General features: G+C 48.3%; 1 protein-coding gene across 6 annotated transcripts in view; it reads left to right on the top strand.

Moving 5' to 3' along the window:
- Positions 1-201: 201 nt before the first annotated feature.
- The window catches only part of MED10 (mediator complex subunit 10), a 37,279-nt gene continuing 16,020 nt past the window's right edge, over positions 202-21,460 (top strand). For 4 of the 6 annotated variants that reach the window (XR_004056359.1, XM_030927395.1, XM_030927391.1 and 1 more), the window contains exons 1-4: positions 217-428; positions 1,558-1,641; positions 4,362-4,464; positions 15,812-15,884. Coding sequence is in view for 5 of the 6 variants with exons in the window: in XM_030927395.1 (XP_030783255.1) it covers positions 307-428; positions 1,558-1,641; positions 4,362-4,464; positions 15,812-15,884 (382 nt within the window). In the remaining variant the exon portion in view is untranslated. Of the gene's footprint in view, positions 429-1,557; positions 1,642-4,361; positions 4,465-6,185; positions 6,862-15,811; positions 15,901-21,460 lie in introns of those variants that run through there. The other 2 variants (XM_010376018.2, XM_030927393.1) reach the window with 2 other exon arrangements.

Below are 21,460 nucleotides of genomic sequence, written 5' to 3'. Positions count from 1 at the left end.
TTCAACTTCTCCCATGACCGAGACAGATCTGATGTGAGTGCAAGCAGTTAGTACTCGGCCCGATGCGCGCGGAAACCTCCTCCGAAATCCATACCGCATCCCGGAAAGCCCTCCCCGCCCCGCACTTAGGCCCCGCCCCCAACACGCCCGTCCCGCTAACCAGGCTCCGCCCCCAAGAGCTCGCCCGCGCGCCCCCAGAGGAAACGGAAGTCGTATCTGTCAGGACGGAAGCAGGAAGTGGGAGCGAAGGGCCACGCCTGCTGCGCAGCTGGCTTAGAGTCTGTGGGTGGGGGTCGCGCCGAGGCCATGGCGGAGAAGTTTGACCACCTAGAGGAGCACCTGGAGAAGTTCGTGGAGAACATTCGGCAGCTCGGCATCATCGTCAGTGACTTCCAGCCTAGCAGCCAGGCCGGGCTCAACCAGAAGCTGTGAGTGGCGGCCCGAGGTTGCCGGCGTCTCCCCAGGGCCTGGTCCGGCAGCGTGTGCTCGGGGAGCGGGCATCTAGGGAGCCAGAGCCGAGCCTGACCGCTGCTCCTGCCCCGCCAGCCCTCTGGTCTGGTCTCGGAGCCCGGGGCGCCTTTCCTGGCTGTGATCAGAGGGCGGGGCCCGCGCTGCCGCCTGTTGCCAACCGCCTGTTTCCCAGTTTGCGTTAGAGGAACCTCTTTGAGGCCCCTTTGGAGACGTAATCATGGCCATATGATATATTTTCCGTTTCCCTATGAAGTGAATCATGCTTTCTTTTCTAGCGTCTCCCCTCTCATGTGTAACCCCCTCCCAGCCTTTTCCTCCCGGAGCTCTTCTGGGAATTCAGTCCCTGTCCCTAGAAGGGAGGCAGGCTCCACAGTGAGTGCGCGCCCATTTAAGGCCTCAGAAGGTGAGGCTCCGAAGCCACCTGCTGCATAGGCCTGACAGTGGAGGAACTGGGGGGGAGGTGGTGCTGAGAAAAGTTGCAGACATTTATTATTATTATTTCTTGGCACCCGCCTTGTGCTGCTCATGGTGCTAGGCCCTGGGATGGAGAACAGGCAAATGCAAGTACAGCACTTTCGAGAAGGGCTTTCTGTGGGACGCGGACATAGAAAATGTTGCAGCCGAGGTTCCATACCCAGTACTATGGGAATAGCCAGGCCAGTCTGCCTGTGTAGGAAGGCTCCAGAGAGGAGAGGAAGCTAAACCAGACAGCATGGCTTTGTTTCCCTCAGACTTTCTGAGTATAGTCCGCTGCCCCATGTGTTTGCTGAAACCGCACACACAGTCATATGCAGTCAGGTAGTTGTTTTGGAGAGAAGGTTCATATTTTTCACCAGGTTCCTTCTCCATCCCCCTTACTGGAAATTTCTAGTTGAGAAGGAAAGTAACAAATACGTAAGGGTATTTTGTAACTGTAACTGTGTCCTAGGAATCCTGTAGCTAACCAAAGAGGTGAGAGCTGTGTGTAACCCGCACAGGTGTGAGTAGAACTTGTGTGGAGCCGCAGTTGGCTGGGTAGCTCTGTGGGTGGTGCTTATGCTGCCAAGTGAAATTAACCAGACGCCTGTGTTTCTGCCTTTCCCCCAGGAATTTTATCGTTACTGGCTTACAGGATATTGATAAGTGCAGACAGCAGCTTCATGATATTACTGTGCCGTTAGAAGTTTTTGAGTAAGTAACATTCTTGGTATTAGTCTTGGGTATAAATCTTGTTCAGTTGTGGTGTGGTATCGTGACTTCTTCATCACTGACATTTGAGTGCCTGCTGTGTGGTAGGCACAGCCTGGGTGCTGGGGATGTGCCAGTGGGAAAAAAATCGACAAAAATACCTGCCCTCATGGAAGCGTTCTAATGGGATTACAAAACTAAAAAAAGTATCTCCTTAATATTGTATTGTTGAAAAAAAGTTACATGTAAAAAAAACTTATTAAATATGTGGAAAGCATCATAGGTTCTCAAAGTCCTGCTTAGGCTGAAGAACAGCCACAAAACTTCCTTTTTTCCTTAAGAGGTGAAAATTCTTATGAGGGCTATATTGTACGTTTTTTAAAAATGGCAGCCAGAAGCAACCTGAAAAGCAGTCTTGTTTGATGTTCCCAAACTGCCCATGGAATGCTAGTTCTGAGAGAGGAAAATATCTGTTCTGTTGAAGGAGGAAAGAAGGGTTTTTATTCTAAGCGTGTTTGGGGAGGCTGCTCACTGTTTTCTGTGGGAGAGTTGTGTGCACCTATCTTAGTAATAGTCCTGAGAACACATACAGGAATAAGCTTTTAGGTTTTTGAAATCCAGGTTTTATCACATTGATTTGGTCACATCTTTGATTTCACACGTGAAGGAGCTGATAAGTAACTGCAATAAGTTGTTTACCTAGTAAGTGTCAGAGTTCAGACAAAACCCCCGGACTCATACTTTCTTGACCAGTGCAGAGCAGCCTCTCCTTGATGGTGCTGGCTTGGAACAGCAAGAACATCCTAGTATTTGTTGCAGCAAAACTGCAAATGTAAATCACTAGATTTCCTTGAGCCGTAAAGGGAAAGAGTTATGGTTGTTTTCCATCCCAAAAGGTCAGGTACAAGTTCTAGCTATAGTGCCTACAAAGACAGGCACAGAGGTAGTTTTCTTGGTCTCTGATCTTCTGTTCACCTGCTGATGACTTTGCCACATGTTCCTTACCTGTGCTCAGTGGGCACCACTGAGGTCTCTGACTTCAGGTGGGATGAAGGTCTTGCACCTGAGACAGCTCCAGACTCTTGGCTTTGGCTTTCTGAGTCCAGGAATACAGAGCGTCCTCTTTTGTGCTCTTCTGATTATGAGTGCAGGGGATGCATATAGTGACAAGTGGCAAGTAACTACTGTGTCTTCTGAAGCAGAACAAATGGAGACTGATGTGAACAGATTGCTTAAGGGCAGAGGGAAGTGCTAGGCACAGGTATGGATGAGATTGACCTGGGGTATCAGGAAGAGTATGCCAGTGAGCCCTAATACAGAGCAGATGCTGGGAGTTTAATCTGCAAATCGATGGTCGATGTCTACCCAATGTGGAAGGAATTCCCAGGTCCCAGTGGCCTTTGCAGCATGTACGTTTTCATATACACCAACTGTGTCTTTAGCTAAGATGAAAGGAGCTTGGCCCTTATCTCCAGGACTATGTGTGTGGGCAGGAGTGGGTTCACCCTTGGGTCTCCAAAGAACCAAGTCTGAGCAGGATGTCCATGGTGTTGAAGAAACGATCGTTAGCTGACATGGTTAACCTTATTCTGTGAGCCTGTCAGGTTTTTCTTGAGAAATGGATAGGTTTTGTTTAGAATTAACTGTAATTTTGCCACATTACATTATTTCAAAAACAGTGAAATGAAATAGAATTTCCAGAACTTGTGATGTTTTTATCTTTTGCTGTCTATCAAGGCTACTTTTTATACCATTAGTAATAACCTAATGATATCTTTGTTCTGAAGTGATTATGTATTTTTGGCCTCAATTATAAAAAACGAAAGTAGAGTTAGTTTTCAGTTTTTGTTTTTTGTTTTTTAAATAATGAATGATTCAATTTAGTTGAATTGTAAGGATTTCTTTAGGGTACAGAAATAGGCAGGTGGCCTGCTCTTGGTAAAATATAGATATTGATCTAGGTAGTATGTTTAATTAAATCTTCAGGATACTGAACATAATGTCTGGGGGAAGTGTCAAAAATTCTAAGTAACAGTTTTATACTGTTTAGAAATAATTGGACAGAATGTCTCTGTTATATTTAAGTTACTTAGGTGTATTTAGTAAAGTGGTATATCAAGCCTCCTCTTCTTTTGAAAGCAGTGGAACGGTTTGTAAAATGATCTTGGGGCCGTCAGGGCTGGGGCTGTTGTGCTTGTAGTTCTCCTTTCCTTTCCCCTGAAGCTCCTCCACAGAGGAGGAGGGGCTTTGCCAAGCAGCGGGGCTGACCTAGAGTGGAGGCTGCATCGTAGCAGGGTCCTCCTGTGTCACCCAGGCCCAAACCCCTGGATCTCATTTAGTTTTTTCTTTTATCAAGAGTTGCCTTACCATACAAGCTGCTCTAAGGATCAAAAAGGTAATAAATTGCATGAACGAATTTTGAAAAGTGCAAATGCTAAACAAATGTAAAGTGGTAGGTATGGCTTGTGAAGCGTGCTTGGGTTTGTAAGTGATCATTACTTGATTTTATGAGCTGTTCATGTTATCAGAAGTAATGAAATCAGATTATCTGTACTTGTGTAAATGAGGGAATCTTAATTCCCCTGGTTCCTACACTCAGTTTTGACTAAACAAGGCCATGTGCAGTTATATATACCTGACCTTTTTCCCCCTATATCTTTCAGAAAGCTGTGAGAATAGGTGTCAGGCATGGGAATGCTAACTGAAATGTATCATGTTTCCAGATATATAGATCAAGGTCGAAACCCCCAGCTCTACACCAAAGAGTGCCTGGAGAGGGCTCTAGCTAAAAATGAGCAAGTTAAAGGCAAGATCGACACCATGAAGGTAAGACTCTAAGGAGTGTCAGAAATACACTGGGAAGAGATGCCTTCTCAGTGAAATGTGGTTAAGAGACTCATTTTTTTCCATACTTGCTAGAATATTGACTTTCATAACTTTACACATTGAGATTTCTGAATTGTGTAATAGGCAGCAAGTAAAATTAGATATCAGCTGTGTAATAGCATAAAAAGCATACACTAATCTTACTCCTAAGAAAATCCAGGGTAATTTTTGTGATTGCTAGTTCTCACTGGCTGTGATCATTTTCATTTTTTTAAGATGCACTTTTATTGCATTGATACTTTCTATTTCTGTAGTAATTCCTACTGTTGAAGGCTTTCTCTGTAGTCGTTGTTCTTTGGTTTAGAGGATTCTTGAATACTAATTTTTCTCTTTGTCCAGCTTCTGGCCTCCAAACTTCTTTTTACCATATCCACTGTCATGAAATTCTCCAGATCACTTAGTTTTTCTTTGCCTTGATGAGATATAGAGAACTGTCTGCACTTGGACATTAATGTATAATTTGTTCTTAAATTGACTCAAATGTAATTCAAATTGGTGTTTTGTTTATTTGGACTTAGCGGCCACTCATTTCTGTTGGCGCCGTGCGACTGTTGCCATGTGTGGCAGGGACCCCTGCCTGCCTCTCCTCCCGGCTCACACCACATGCCCCTTCCTCCTCCCGGCCATCCACGCCGGCCTGGTTTTCGGTTCTGGAATACATCCAACCCTTTCATTTGTGTTCTTTTCTTCTGCCATTTTCTCCGCCTGGAGCTCTTCCATGTTCTCTTTGCACAGGCGACTCTATCCTTCCAGTCTCAGATGATTTCAGCTCTTCAAAGAGGCCTTTGGGACCAGCCTTTTCTAAAGCTTCTTTCCTTGAGAATGCTGGTCAAGATTTACCCTTTAATTTTGCTTTTTCTGTTTGTTCTGTCTCCTCTATCAGCTGCTTGAGCTCCAGGATCACAGAGGACGTGAGTGTGCTGTTCCCACTGATGCCTGTTGCCAGACTAGGACACATGTGCTCAGCCATGGCTAATGTGCGCAGGCAGGGATGGTCACACAGTGGCCTCTTGGCGCTCTGGCCAAGTGGAGGAGCAAGGGGAGGAGCTGTCAGAAGGAGACCTGTCTAGTCACAGGCAGGTCACAGGCCTTCCAGAATCCCATCCAGGCGATCCCCTCCTGGTGGTAAACAGCACACATCAGAAGTAGTGTTTTGTCATAGTTGTTCTTACGGTGCCCACAGCCTCATCTCTGTTTTGTCCATTTGGGATTGAGGAGTTGTTGAGTCCAGTGTCACCTTCAGAGCCTAGTGCACTCCTTATCAGTAGCAAGGGCCAATGGTTTTGATTGTTCTGTTTCACTTGGCAAAGCCGAGTGAGAATTATATTTGCCAGCAGAAGCGTCTCTCTCCATGTGAACACAGCCACTGGGCCACAAGGGACGTGGATTACAGTTCCAGCAGGCTCTTGTCACACCAGTGCCTTTGAGCAGTACAGAATCATGCTGCTGGTGGTGATGTCTGGGGCTGTGCAGTGTCGCTTCCTTTTGCGTATGTCGCCATTGGTGTCATTTCCTCTCTGAGACCAGTGGAAGTCTCAGGTCAGTCCCGTGGCCCTGTATTGCTTAGTGGGCCATGTGTTTAAACTTCCAAAAGGCATATTTTAAATAGTTATTGGAGTGTTGATGTGAAGAGCTCCTTTGATAATGTATTTTCTTTGTAGAAATTTAAAAGCCTGTTGATTCAAGAACTTTCTAAAGTATTTCCGGAAGACATGGCTAAGTATCGAAGCATCCGGGGGGAGGATCACCTGCCTTCTTAACCAGCTCACCCTCCCTGTGTGAAGATCCCCCATGACTGCAATGCGGCGTGAGGCTGGGACTGCGAGCACTGACGCCACCTTTCTGCTGATGTGGGACTGGGTCCTGGGCACACTCCTCAGCCCCTCTGTCCTCATTGTTTGGCCTCATGGGACGGAGGGGCTGGAGGAGAGGCGGAACTGTGCCCCAGCTGTTCCAGCAGCTTGTCCGGTGTCAACTGGCTCTCAGAGTGCTGACCCCTCGTGACTGTGGGGATCATTCTCTCTGCGGGCAGATGAGGCGCAGGAAAATAGGCTTGGAAATGTTCGATATGATGGGTAAATTAAAAGTTTTACAACATTCTACCTAATATTTTTCTTTTAATGTACTCTTTCTGTTCTATTTTATTATGGTGTCAGAAAGCTAAAACGACTAGGAAAAATTTTTTTAGAAAAAGAAAAATTGGTTTAATGTGGGAAAGTACTTAAATTGGTATTATATTTTACGTTTTCAAGTATAGTGCATAAAGAATGTTTTGAATGTAACTTTTTGTGGATTTCAATTAGACATGCGTACATTAAACTAAGTATGTGGCTTATTCCATGTAATTATTTTTGTAATATTTTTATAATATAGTACAATGTGTCTTGTAAACAGTTAATTATTACTTTCCCAGAGGGTTGGTAATATTCATAAGAAAATTTGTTCTCCAGGCATTTAGGAAGAAAAAGCTAAAGCAAAATGCTGAATTCCAGTTTTTTCTACAACCCCTTTCCTAGGGGCCATAGAACACCAATTTATTGATGCTCTCGAAAGGCGCCCTGCAGGGCTGTGTTTCAGCCTCAAAGTGTGCTTACAGATCCTGAGGGGCTTCTGTGAACCTGCAGGTTGGGATTCACAGGTCCGGTGGGCCTTGCAAACTGGATTTCTCATGAACTGCAGGTGGCGCTGTTTCTGTGACCTGTGGACCACCCTTGGAGTTGAGGCCCTAGTGAGGCCTGTGCGGAGGTTGGCCTGTAGACGCCTGTGTCCGAATGGTCTGGGCAGGCTTGTTTGTAAGGTAGGGCCCTACTTCAGACCTATTTAGCCGCAGGCTTTAGGATGGGCCCTAGAAATCTGCATTAGTCTCCTACGAATGATCCTGAACCAGCTTTGATCCTAGCCAGGGCTGCCAGAATAAAATACCACATTCTGGGTGGTTTTAACAACAAACATGTATTTTCCCACAGTTCTGGAGGCTGGAAGTACAAGCTCACAGTGCCTGCAGAGTGGGTTTCCCCGAGGCCTCCCTGGCTTGCAGACCTGCTCGCTTTGTCCTCACGTGGTCGTTCCTCTGTGTGCGTCACGGCCCTGGTGTCCCTCCTGTGTGTCCTAACCTCTTTAGAATCTAAGAACACCAGTGAGATGGTATTAGGACCCGCCCGAAGGACCCATTTTTAACTTAACTTCTTTGAAGACCCTGTCTCCAAATACAGTTGCATTCTCAGGTCCTGAGGTTAGGGCTTTGACTCTGGAGTTTCGGGGGGATGCACCTCAGTCCAGAATTCTCCCCAGGAGGGTTGTATTTACCAAGAGTCAGGGGCCAGGCCCCTTAGGAAGTTGGTCCCTCGTTAGCAGTTCTGTTCTCTCCAAAACAGCACTAGAAAAGGACTCCTACCCCTACCAAGGGGAGGAATATCTGCTAGAGTAGGGGAGTCCCCTGTCTGGCAGATTCGGGTGCCTGCAGTCCCTGTTCCGCCTTGTTTTTCCGGCATCAGGATGCTGACTGTTGGCTGCTGCACGAGGGCCATATGGGCACGCGGCTCACTGGGCTCTTCCCACACACTTCATCTGCATCAACTCACCTGGCCCTCACCAGCCCTGTGCGGTCTGGCTTTCTTTATATTACCGATGTTGACGCTGAGCATCAGGGCTTAAATAATGTGTCCAAAGCCCTGTAGCTTCATTTCCCTCTGTGCTGGTTCCTGGTGGATCCCGCGTGTCCACAGTTCCCTCTTCCTGGGCTCTAAACATGGAGGATGAGCCAGTAGTGGGGGCTGTTCTACATATCCTGGGACTGAGTTATTCGGGTGGCATCAGGCTGTTTTAATACTGACGTCTGAGCCTCGGGAAGAGGGGGTGACTTAGCTAGAGATGCAGCCAGTGATAGCCCCACAGCATGATGAGTCTGCTGACCTAGGCCCAGCGGGGGCGGGTGTAGCTGTCACACATTATTCTGGAATATTCACCAGTCTTTTTGAGTAAAAGTTTGGGTATATGGATGCACTGCCTTGGAACTCCTAACTGTCATCAGTGTGTCTGATGACACCACCACAGTGGGTCGCCAGGGAATTAATAGGTGCTGAAGCCTTTCGATCCTGTGACAGGCCACATGCCTCCTAAGTTCACGGGACGGTCTCCTTTTTCCACCCCACCTACCATTACTGTTAGTCACAAGTGCCCATCACTTTCAAATCCTCTGAATTGCTGAGGAATCTGCTTAACTCACAATTCATGTCAGTGCGAGAGTGCTGGAGGGTTCCAGGCCACATCTGATACTCGGCGAGGCATGCTGTGACTGTCTCCGGACTTCCTTACAGGGCTGTCCATCCGGAGGAGTTTGGGTTCAGGTGCACACACCTGGCTGGCCCTTCATCCCTTCCTCTCAGAGACCTCGTTTTGGTTAAAAGAATGATTGCGAGAGCCATCCTGGGGCGGTATCAACAATTTGAATCAGCTTCTTCACATCACCCCTGCCCCCCAGTTCGTTCCAATCCCTGCTTTGCTTCTCATCTCTTCCCCACCCCTTTTCCTCCAGACACAGATCAGGCGAACAGCCCCGGGGCCCACTGATTTTTGTTACGCCCAAGGACACCACTGACCACCACGCGGCAGGTACGGATTCAAACAGGGCCTGAACCTGTATCACTGTTCTAGATAATCTGTGCTGCCTCTGTGGGTCAGAATGAAAAAGCAAAAATTAAGCCCCACCTTTACACAGAGCTAGAACATTCTTTACCTTTTTGGGTGTACAGTCAGAAGTGTTCATTACAGAAAACTGAAAAATATAGCTACGAAAATCTCCTTATTTCTGCCCAAATTGTTATGATTGTGATTTTCATCCATCTAGATATCCTCTTGCACAGATGCGCACACACACTGAACAGCTAGATGTGGAATTATTACTATGCACATGAGTTGGTAACCTTTGTTCTTTTAACAGGATGCCATGAAATCTGGGCAACTCAAACTTCCTCCCACATAATTTTAATATTAGCATGCCATTAATATGTTAACAGCAGACGTGTGGTTATTTACATGCTGGACACAGCTTAAAGCACTTTCTATGCATTGCCTCAATTCCCACAGTAAACCAGTGAGGTTTACAGATGAGGGACCTGAGGCGCCTGCTCAGGTCACCCAGCTAACGAGTGGGAGAGCTGGGCCTGTGCCTACCACGTCACAAGACTGTGTGACTCTCCTGGGCTTAGTTCATCAGCTCCAGTTGGGTACCTGTGTGCTTCACAGTTCTTCACTAATAGGAAGTTAATATATTTGACCATACATCTTCCACTTGTTCAATTATTATTTAGGGTAAATTCCTGGAAGTTGAGCTATTGGAGTTACACTTGATTAGGATTGTAATACCTCCTGTCTCTATTGCGCGCAAGTCCTGAAATAACCAGGTGTTAGTTACAAGGGAAAGTGCTCATCTTTGGGGAATATCAGTATTGTCACTGAATAGTTTGTCAGTTTTCTGTGTTCTTTTTTTATTTCCATTTTTTGAATCCTATCAAATATGTATGAATGCCTTACTAAAATATTTCTACAGTCAGTGACAATACAGGCGCTGGCTACAAACAAGGTCACATGCTTGCCCTGTATAGCCAGGTGAGCCTGCTCTGTTTCCTGCCCTCACCTGCACAGAAGTAACCCAACTGTGCAAGCAACAGAGGTGCCATTGCCCTAGGGGATTTGACAGAATATACAGTCCTTGGTCCTGTTAAGACTCAGGTGACGTTAGGTGGCAGATGTACCACTTATCAAACTTTTAAAATGTACCACAAGCCTAAGAACTTACAAAGGAAAAGATCGATACATTTGGCTATATAGCTGTTAGAAAAAATAAATAACATAAGGCTAAAAACACCATAAACTCAAAAGGCAAAAACTCTTAAGAAAGATCCTTTTTTAAAACATTTTTTTAAATAGAGACAGGGTCTCACTCTGGCCCAGGTTGGAGTGCAGTGGTACAATCATAGCTCACTGTAATGAATTTCTGGGCTCCGGGGATCCTCCCACCTCAGCCTCCTGAGTAGCTAGGACTATAGGTGTGCACTACCATGTACAGCTAATGTTTGTTATTTTCATTTGTAAAGATGAGGTCTCACTGTATTGCCCAGGCTAGTCTCAATCTCCTGGCCTCAAGTGATCCTCCCTCCTTGGCCTCCCAAAGTGCTGAGATTATAAGTGTGAGCCACTGAGCCCAGTTGTAATACTTATTATTACGTATCACAAGGAACTTAATAACTGCTCTGCAGAGCTCTTTCACAAATAAGAAAAATAACGCAGCAGAAGAATAGGCAGGTGTTAATTTTTGCATCGTTTATAAAGGAAAAAAGGCAATAACTTGAATGTCCGTGAACAATGGCTTAGATAAATCATGCTTTATCCATTTGCTGGATAACTACTGTGTGACTAACATGAACGAATGAATGAATGAATGAATGAATGAATGAATGAAGATCTGTGTCCTTTGATACAGAAAGACGGACGAATATGTAATTACAAAACACGTTTGTTAATCAACATTAGCTGAGGGTCGACCTTGTCCAAGCTCTCTCTGAATGGGTTTCTCCAAGGCAGACTTCTGCCTACCCGTGGCAGAACCAGCATGGAGCTTATTAAAATGTTGAATCTAGGCCCCATTCCAACGAGCACAGCTTCCAGAGAGCCCTCTCTTTCCTTGACTTCTAAACAGCATGTTCCAGCAGAGGTTCAGGGTTGGGTTCCTCGAGGCCTCTTTCCTTACCCACCCTCTCCCTGGGCAAGCTCATCCATCTGCTGGCACCAGTTACCATCCTGTGCTGAGATTCCAGGTTTATAGCCCCGCCTACATGAGTCCTACACTTCTGTAACCCAGCTTCCATTTTTTTAAATTTTTCCTCTCTGCTATTCCCCAGGAACCTCAAACTCAGTGTCTCTAAAATTACACAGATACCTTTCCCACCAAGTCTCTCTCTGTGTCTGCCTCAGAAAGTGTCATGAACTTTTATCTGGTCATATCATCTTTGCCTCCTTTCTGTCCCTCCCTCTTCCCCTGGCCTGGTATCATTGCCATCGCTAAGTCTCCTAAGTATCCTATTTCCTTGTTTTTATGTATGTATGTGTGTATGTATGTATGTAGGTATGTATGTATTTATTTATTTTCACTCCAGTCATACTCGTATTTCATCCTCCCGGTCCACCACACCTCCACATAGCTCATCTCTTTACCTGGCTCACCTGTGCCCACCTTTCAGGTTGCAGTGTAAAAGTCATTTCTGTTACCTCACCTTCTCTGACACCTCAGACCAGGGCTGGTCAGTTTGTCAAACTCTCCTTTGACATCCAGTAAGTATCAAAGGTAACTCTCAGAGTTACGGAGGAAGTATCTGACCTTCAAGACTATAATCTCCTTAAGAGCCTGGACCACACCAGCCTTGTCCACTACTATACCCTGGACTTCTCACAGTGACTGAGACGTCATGGGTACATATCAATTATTAAACAAATGAATGAGCAAACTGATGGATGCATTTGGCCTCAAATTCCTCAAATTCTATAACACAAGTAAGTCTGGGTGTTTCAAGAATTAGAAGCAGTGTGTGTCTTCTTCATTGTACCAAAAGATTCTCTTCTGTTTCTTGGAAGAAAAATAACTAAATGACACAAAAAGGAAACAAATGGCATGACTTGGTGATAAGGAAGAAATACTGTGGGTGGCAGTGGGAGTCACCCAGCTGAGAAAGCCGGAACTTTTACAGATGGCCCTGGCATGCACACACTTCAGCAGAACTCCGGGAGTGCAGATCCTCCGAGGGTAGGACAAGCTGCAGTGTGCAGGACCACTAGACCATGGGGCAGGAGTGGTGCGTGCATAGGTGGCTGCCAGCAGGAGGCATGGGGGGATTTCTGTGTCCCCAGCAGTGTCACAGGAAGCCCCTGAGGACGCTCTCCCAGAGGAAGACTTGAATTTCCTCATTTCCCAGGTGGAGGTCAGTGCCCCCTTCCTGAGCTGGTAAGTACAGGTTCTCTGCGGAAGACACAGACACAAGCTCCAGCTTGTCATTTATACACATACAGTTTCAAAACCACACACATACTGGGCTGTTTGTTTTTGGTAAGTGCATGGCAAACACAGAGATGGGGTGCATGTGCCCATGTAATTTTAAATGCATTGGAAATATAGAGGAGGCCAGTTCTAATTTGAGGACTGTCTGGCCGCAGTGATTTATTGTACACAGACCTGAAGCGTCAGCACACTGCCGTGTTGGCACAGATGCAGGTGGCATCATTCTCGCAGGTTTCTTGGAGACTAGAGCCCTCTGAAGTATGAATACCCTGCTTACAAGCAGACCGAATGGCACAGCGGTTCCGTCATCAAGCCGATTGCTAATCCAGGTGTTTTGCAGGCAGAACATGATAATTTTGAATAAACTTGATAGCAACTCTTTTTTTTTTTTTTTTTTTTTTGAGACGGAGTCTTGCTCTGCCGCCCAGGCTGGAGTGCAGTGGCCGGCTCTCAGCTCACTGAAAGCTCCGCCTCCTGGGTTCACACCATTCTCCTGTCTCAGCCTCCCGAGTAGCTGGGACTACAGGCGCCCGCCTTGTCGCCCGGCTAGTTTTTTGTATTTTTTAGTAGAGACGGGGTTTCACCGTATTAGCCAGGATGGTCTCGATCTCCTGACCTCGTGATCCGCCCGTCTCGGCCTCCCAAAGTGCTGGGATTACAGGCTTGAGCCACCGCGCCCGGCCGATAGCAACTCTTTAGTATCAACATAAACCCAGCCTTTCGGGGCTGGCTGACTGGCCACGGGCATGTGGCTGGTCAGGGAGGGGCCGGGTGTCCCGCAGGATCCTGTGACTTACAGCCCTGCGCTCCGTCCACTTTGATACTGGAAGGCTTGCACACACCATGTGTACTCAAATGCTGAAGCTGAGACTTAATAAAACATACCTCCAAAATAGTCATGAAGTCTATGTGGGTTGAGGTCCCCGAGCTGACCCGTCTGGGGGTGTTCTCTTACCTGGGTGGACACAGCTGGGGACCCAGCTCCTCCAGCACTCTCTGGAGCTCTGTCAAAGCCCAGGCCTGCTAGGCAATGTCCCTGTGGTTGCCCTGATGATCCTGCCGTCTGAGGCTTGGCCTCATCACAGGGCTTGGCTCTGGAGGCAGATGGAGCAGCTTCGATGGCGCCACTGCAGAGGGCAGTGCCAGCTGCCATTATCCTCGGGAGCCCAAGATCAGCATCTCCAACTCTGTGGAGAGACCCTGGCGCTGTTCCACAGGAAGGGGTGTTGATCACCGACTCTGGATCGGGCACTGTGCACAGGTTTGAGGGATGGTACCTCGTTTATCCCCAGACCCACCCCACTCACAGAGGGAGCCAGGGTCCCGAACTGGGAAGGGACGTCTCCAGGGTCGGCCAGCTGCAGCCTGGAATTTGCTGGGGTTGGGGGGAGGGGGTTCTGCTGCTCAGACTACCTTGGGTCATTCCATCAGACAGAATGTGCTAGAGGTGGAGGGGAGCGGGGACTGAGGGAGATGGGGAAGGTGACTCGCCTCGTGCTCGGTGATAGATACTAGGTGGGCTGTGCTGTGTGTGCTGGTCTCACCTTCAGCTTGCGGGAGCTTTGAGCACGTCACACCCTGAAGTCACTGGGGCTGTACTCATTGCTGGTTGGGGTGAGCAGTGGAATGTATTGGGATGGTCGTTCAGGCAGAGTGTGAGTGGGAACGCAGGTGCCAAGGTGACCAGTAACCTCTGCATGGAAGATGCCATTTCTCCCAGCTGCCAAAGAGCTGCATTAGGAGCAGGGACCTCATGGAACCCTGTTTTGGTTCCTCTTCCAGTCTCAGATTCCCAGTTTTGTTTAGAAGGCACCTCTAAGTTATAGAGCTAATTCATTTCAATACAACAATGTATATACACACGTATGTGTGTATCCATATGTACGTACTTATAAGCTCCGCGTGCAAGCATCTGTGTGCGTGTGTGTGTGTGTGTGTGTGTGTGTGTGTGTGTAGTCATCCAGTCTTTTAGGGACTTAGGGATAAGGCAGGGCAATTGGGAAAGTTTGCAGATGGTAGCCTGAACTGGGTCGAATGGTGCTTCACCCAAATCGTGTCCACCTGAAACCTCAGAATGTGACTTCATTTGGAACTCAAGTTTTTCCTGATGTAGCCAGTTAAGTTAAAACTAGGTCATACTGGATTAGGGTCAACCCTAAGTCTAATGACTTGTGTTCTTATAAGAGAAAATAGAGACACACAGGAGAGCATGCCAGGTGAGGACAGTGGCCGATCAAACTGATGCACCTGCAAGCCAAGGCACCCCAAGGAGCTCCAGGGTCACCGGAAGCTGCAAGAATCCAGGAGGACCCTGCCCTGGAGCCTTCCAAGAGAGCACAGCTCTGCTGACACCTTAGTTTCAGACTTTTCCCCTCCAGAACCACGAGAGACCAAATTTCTGTTCTTTTTAGCCACTAAGCTTGTGAAGATTTTTACAGCATCCCCAGGAAAATGATATAAGCGCCCAAGGATGGATGAGGTGGGGGATGGTAAAAAGGCACATGCTGTAGAGAGCTGCAGCCTTGGGGAATTTGGGCACCATTGTGGTAAGCAGGTGCTTACTCAAGTCTTCAGCTCAGACACTGCCCGGCCCTGGCAGCCCAGGCGAATGACCTGGGAGGCGGCTCCCAGCAAGCTCCCAGCCCCAGGAGCCCCTTGCTCAGCCCATGGCCAGATAGTGGACCTCTCAGTGATGGACTGTGCTGCATGCTGAATCACCAGCCACTCTTTCACTTCCCAGCCTGATATGGGGGCTCCCGACGTAGGCCTTACCTGGTTTGGCTGGGTTCCTGAGGCCTGACCTGTCTGCAGCTCAAAGCCATGCCTGATGGTGGAGACCCTGTGCTACAGCCCATGGTCCCGGCCGGGCAGGGGGAACTGGCAGGCATCAGTTTCGGGCCCAGCTTGGCCCCTTCCTTGCTGTATGGCCTGGTGGCTTCTCTCAGCAGGGGGCACTTCTAGAGTAGGGAGAACAACCTCCCAGTGTTGATAGAAGGAAGGCATGTGCTTACACGTTTACTCTCTGTGGTGCCGGGGACATGGTAAGTAATTGATCAGCCAATCAATAGCAATCAGTCAATAAAGGGCCACTTTGGTTATTCCTGTCTTTGTTTTACTGAGTTTGATTGCTAGTCTTGGTTCCCAGAGCAACTGTCTCATTTTTTTTCTTTTTCATTTTTTTCATTTTTTTTTTTTTTTTGCACATTGCATCTTCTAACATGTCTGCCGGACCTTTAGCCCTGGTTCCATGAAGATGGGGATGAGGATGGTGATGCTGAGAAGTCTCCCAGGCACGGAACAGCACGCTTAGGTGAGCTCATGCTCAGGTCAGTTTATTATTTTCTTTCAGACATATAGAGAAAGGAGACAGATTAGCCATTACCTCGATGTGGGTACGGACCAGTTGAGGTCACAAGATCCCCGTAGCTGCGGTCTTCACAGCACAGCCATTATGATCATGAGAGCAGGAAGGAGGTTGGCTTCATCCTGCAGCTGAGCATGAAGAGGGAATTTGGAACAGAGGCTGGGAAAACAAGGGAGACACTGGTGGAATATTTATTTCTAGCTTTATTTATAGCATCCTTTGCTCAGAATCAGAAATCAGCAAAGCAGCAGAGAGGTGGGGCTGCCCCTTGAGTACCGGTTGTGGCTGGGGCTCCTCTGGTGCTCAGGCAGTCACATGTCCCTTTGTTTTCCTTCATGGCCCTGCCCTGTTCTGCTCGGCACTGGGTCTGCTTGCCTCTCCTTGTGCAGTTGGCTTCTTGGGGTTTGTGACCATGTTACATTCTACAAAGCCATTTACTTACCAACAATTCAGGCAGTCATGTAGGAGGAAGGCAGACTGCTAGGATCCTTCTTTCAGGGGGCTTTTCTGCCTTTGCATTTCTGTTGGGGAATCGTATTTCCACTTGGGCTTGTGCTAGGATTTTTCATGATGCATTAAAAAGCATCTCTGTTTTTCCACTATCGTTGAAGTTTTCCAGGTTTTTTTTAGGAGTGAGCAATCTTATGCGAGATAATAACATCCATCATACCTTAAAATTTAAAAAATAATTTTACATAACTTATCTCAATTTAAATATGCACTGAAAATAATTATAAATGTGCATTTATACATTTATTTATACACATATGTATACATATGTGTTGTATTTTATTTTAGTTATGATTGTCCTTTACTGTTTTACGTAGGTTTGCTGCAAATTAGGAAAGGTTCAGGTGAGAGTGAGATGCAAAGACAGAAATTAATTTTTCTCCTGCAACAACAATGCGAAGCTGTCTGCCCGGACAGCAGTAGCTCCTCACAGACATCAACCGGGACCTAAGCTCACCAGTCTGCTCTGCCATCCTCAGCATGGGCTCTGTCCTGACATTACAAGATGGCTGCTGCACCTCCAGGCATCATGTTTGCATTCCAGGCAGGAATAACATAGAAGAGGGAGGGCAAAGGTTGATGGGCAAAAAGATTTCTCCTGTGGAAGCTTTGCCATTTGATTCTGGAAGGGCTGTCTTTCTCAGGGACTTCTGCTCACATCTCATGGGCAAGAACACTGTCGTATGGCCCCCCTGATTACAAGGGAGTCGAGTGATCTTAGGTTTAGCTCTTACAGTCCTTAGAACAGAGGCAGGCAGGGGCAGAGAACAGAGACAGGCAGGGGCAGAGAACAGAGACAGGCAGGGGCAGAGGGCATGGACAGGGAGCAGGAGCTCTCAGGCAGCCGGTGGGGCCTGCTCTGGCACCTTCAGGATGAAGGACGGCCTGGATTTCCATTCACTGGGTGCTCATGTTGGCCCTTTCCTGTAGAAACTTACTTTGTCGGAGTGACTTAAGGCTAAAAATTGAATTTCATGTAAGTAAATTTAAACCCTAGATGCGTCATTGTGGGTTTTCAAGTTTAGTTCATCTGAGGAGCGCAAGGCCCAGCATTGCACCTCACTGTCTAGACAGAGTTTGGAATAAGAAACAGCAGCCATTCACGCAGGGCCATCTGCAGGCTCCCTCTGGGAGTGCTGAGGAGTGGGATGGATGGTGACCGTGCTCACCAGAGGTTTCGTCCGGAAGCTGCAGATGAGCGGCTTTGTCCATGGCCCTGCCCACATCCACGGCTGCTGCCTCCCTGGCTGGCCTCACCTTTGCCCCTGCCTGGAGTAGCCTTAAGTCAGGGCATAGATGCTGGCAGGACCAAGGTACACATTGGAACTGGAAAAGCAAGCAGGAGTCTTCCCGATTCTCCAGGTGGGAGGATTCTCGAGTCTCCAACTGGAGTCCTGGGAGGCACAGCCATTGTCGGGTGCCACCTGCAGCTGCGGGTGGATGGGTTGGGGAGGCCTCTGTCTGCTGTGGCTGCAGGACTCGCAGGTGTCATCCTCTTCAATGCATCACACCTGGTTTATTTTCACCTTTTCATCGGCCATCATCTGTTCCTAACTTCGTGTTCCTCTTCTCAAGGCTGGGGGAGATGGCTGGATGCAAAGACGGCCCTAGGGCCTGCCGCATCCTGCCTCCTCCTTCCAGCTCTCCCCCTCTCCTTCCTGCCCAACCTCCTCTTGAAAATGCCCTGAGCCCTTTTCCTGTGCCTTTCTCAGCCACCTGCCTGCGGAGGGGCTGCTGATGAGGAAGAGGTGGTCCCTTCCCTGCCTGCCCTCCCATGCTCACTCTGCGTGTCCACCTCATCAACCCTCCAGAGACCCTTCTTTTTCTCCCGAGATATGTTAGAGGAAGAGGCACATAGTTTAAGGTGCCCTCTGGGCAATCTCTTTTTGCCCAGCGTTTATTAATTTACAGCCACATGCAGCCTAGAGTGTCAGAGTCCCAAAGGGATGTTAACACAGTCGTCCATTGATTTAATCAAAAGCAGCAGCTGGGGCCCGGGGTGTGGTCGAGTTATGAAATTAAGACACAATGCAACACACAGGATGGGCCTTTTATGCAAACTGTTGGTCTGACCGCTTAAAAGTTTGGGATGTGAGTGAAAATTGAATGTTTGTCCTCAGATGTGTATCATGCCCCACTGTGAAACTAATTGCATTTCAGTAGCACGTGGAGGCCATTATCATTGCTATTATTAATAACCATTTATTAACTGTGCACAGTGTGCAACCAGAGAGCTTACTCAGCACAGAGCCCTCCCATACAGAAACCGGGCATACACAGGATTGATTTGGACCTGTTTTTTATTGCTGCTCTTGTTAAGCTTAAATAGTCTTTTGTTTGTACAAATGTTATTTTTGTGCAGCAAGCAGAAGCAGATAGCGTATGTAACACTGCTGTTTCGCACACTTGTTTTTCCTGGTGAAAAATGTGAATGGTGCAGAGCATTCCAGACCCAGCCTCAGTGTTTGTAACCACGCACATCTTCCCAGGCAAACCAGATGCCCTCTACGCGTATATTCAGGTGCTCAGAAAAATACATAGAGGATCGCATTATACACACCCTTCAGGGTATTTCTTTTTTCCCTTGAAATACCTTTGCAAATCTTTGTCAGCAGGGGCAGGGCTGGCAGGTCTGTCAGCGGCGCCCATGGCATGGAGGAGTCGCATGTGCCTAGACTCTATGATGCCAGCAGTGCCGTGGGGTACGCCATTGTTCATGGTCCTCAACTGGCATCTGCGAAGTCCCTTGGGATTAATTTCTTAAGATGGAATTATGTGTACTTAAATGTTGCTAATTATTACCAAACTGCTACCCTAAAAAGTGGCACCAGTCAGCCCTCCCAGAAATGGCACGGGGAAGTGTCTGCTTTGGTTCAGCGTCATGTTGCTGAGCTCTCAGTTCTGTGGCCCCCTCTGCAGAGATGGACCACTAAGGCTGTTTGTTGAGTGTCCTTCTAGACCTTTTTATGTATGCCACATACATAGGCATGCTTGTTGTGTCTCTCCTAATTCTCCTCAATGGCTGTGACAGCTTCTGCAAACTGGGGCCCAGGAGGGGTGGGATCACCTGTGCGGTGCGGAGCTTGGAGCCATAGTTGCAGGGAGCTCAGGAAACCAGAGACCGGTCCCCTCCAACCCGCCTGGTGGGACCCCTGCTTTCCTATGGGGACACAGCAGCAGCGTCAGTGAACAAATTGAAAAGAAAAGACTTTTCCTTTGTGCAGCCATTAGCAGAGGAAAACAAATGCCAAATGGCTTTAAAATAGGGAGATTCCCCTGGATTATTTGGGTACCCCCATGTAATCACAGGGGTCCTTAGAAGTGGGAGAGGAAGGTGGAAGAGGAGACTCACGGGGAGCCTGAGCACAGAGGCGTGGTCAGAGAGACACAAGGCTGTTGGCTTAAGAGGACCAAAGAATGTGGGTGGCTTCTAGAAGCTGGAAAGGCCAGGGAGCAGAAGTCCCCCCACCCCCGCCAACCCCGTGCCTCCAGGAGGAACCAGCCTTGCTGACACCTTGAGTGTAGCCCAGGGAGACCTGCTTTGGAACTCCTAACCTACAGAATCCCAAGATGATAAACAACTAGTGTTGTTCTAAGCTGCTAAGATTGTGATGACTTGTTACAACAGCAACAGGAAAGGACCACAACAGGTCTGCCTGAAATAGTCTCTTTCAACTCCAAGGCCATTCACTTTCCACCAGCCAGGGGTATCTTGGTTTCAGGAAGAAGATGAGATGTCATCAGATGGTAGCCTGGAGCTCACACAGGGCAGCCACATCCATTTGGGCAGAGAGAACCCTTTCTGGAATGGCTTTCTGTTGGTGATGCCTTCCAGGATGGCCATGGGGCAGACAGGAAAGATGGGAGAGCTTTCGGTCCAGGGCAGTGGGGTCCCTGCCGTCACAGGGGTTGGTGCTGAGGGTGGGGCATGTAGGCACCAAGGGCAACCTGTTCAGTGAGCAGCCCAGCAAGCAGCAGCAGCATCCAGGAGACCCCAGAGGCACCTGGGGTGAGGGCCTGCCTGGGCGTCATGGCTGCACACAGTGGCTCAGCACCAGCGGAGAACCACCAGGGGAGGAGGGTCTCCCGTGGAGGAACTTGGTGCCTCTTGTGCCTCCCTAGTAGTTGTCACACAATAGGGACCTGGGAATGTCCCAGGGAACGACACACTCCTAGCTCCACTTGGCCAGTTTTTGTATTTAGAAGGGTGAACTCTGGGAGGACCTGCTCTGAAGGATGCAGTGATGTCACATAGACCGAGTCTGTGAACTTTCAGGGGTGAAGGATTGGAAAGCTGCCTTTCTTTGGCTATTTCACAAATATACCCAGATAGTCTAATTCCCATGGCTCAAGAGTGGTGATGTATTACTTTTCAGTGAGCTCTGCAGACCTGGGTGCAGAAAGCACTACTGCATCCTCACCTCTTCTCTGAGTGTCCCCTTCACACAAGTCGGCCATCCTCTGAGTTCTCACAGGGAGGCTGCTCCCTCTCTCACCACTGAGGCATGGCCCTCCCTGCTCCGCTCCCTGCAGCCTTGTCCACACGCTCTCCTTCACCCTCTGCCAGACACACAGCCCGTCTAAGCCCATGTCCCATCGCTCTTATCCCTGACCTACAGGACCACTCCCTCATTCCCTGAGGTTCTGGGCCCTGGTCATGGTGTTCCTTTCATGTTCCAACCTGGCACCGTTTTTAAGTCATTGGTCTCCTTGAGGATAATCTGCCAAATGCCTGGTTTCTGTTATGGGACCTCCTCACAGCACTAACCACCTTTTCCCACAGCTCTAACCATGCCGTGGCCTCCTTCTCCTGTGGCTGGACCCCCAGCCTGTCTCCCCTCAGCCTCTGCCTCCTTCTCCCCAGGCTGAACCTCAGCCTGTCTCCTCTCAGCCTCTGCCTCCTCCTCCCGAGGCTGAACCTCAGCCTGTCTCTGCCCAGCCTCTGCCTCCTTCTCCCATGTCTAGACCTCAGCCTGTCTTCCTCCAGCCTCTGCCGCCTTCTCTTGAGGCTA

Source organism: Rhinopithecus roxellana, chromosome 3 (assembly GCF_007565055.1).
Source record: "Rhinopithecus roxellana isolate Shanxi Qingling chromosome 3, ASM756505v1, whole genome shotgun sequence".
In the NCBI taxonomy this organism is placed as follows: Eukaryota; Metazoa; Chordata; class Mammalia; order Primates; family Cercopithecidae; genus Rhinopithecus; species Rhinopithecus roxellana.
The sequence above is the reverse complement of the archived record's forward strand: the minus strand, read 5'-3'. Positions and strand labels throughout refer to the sequence as shown.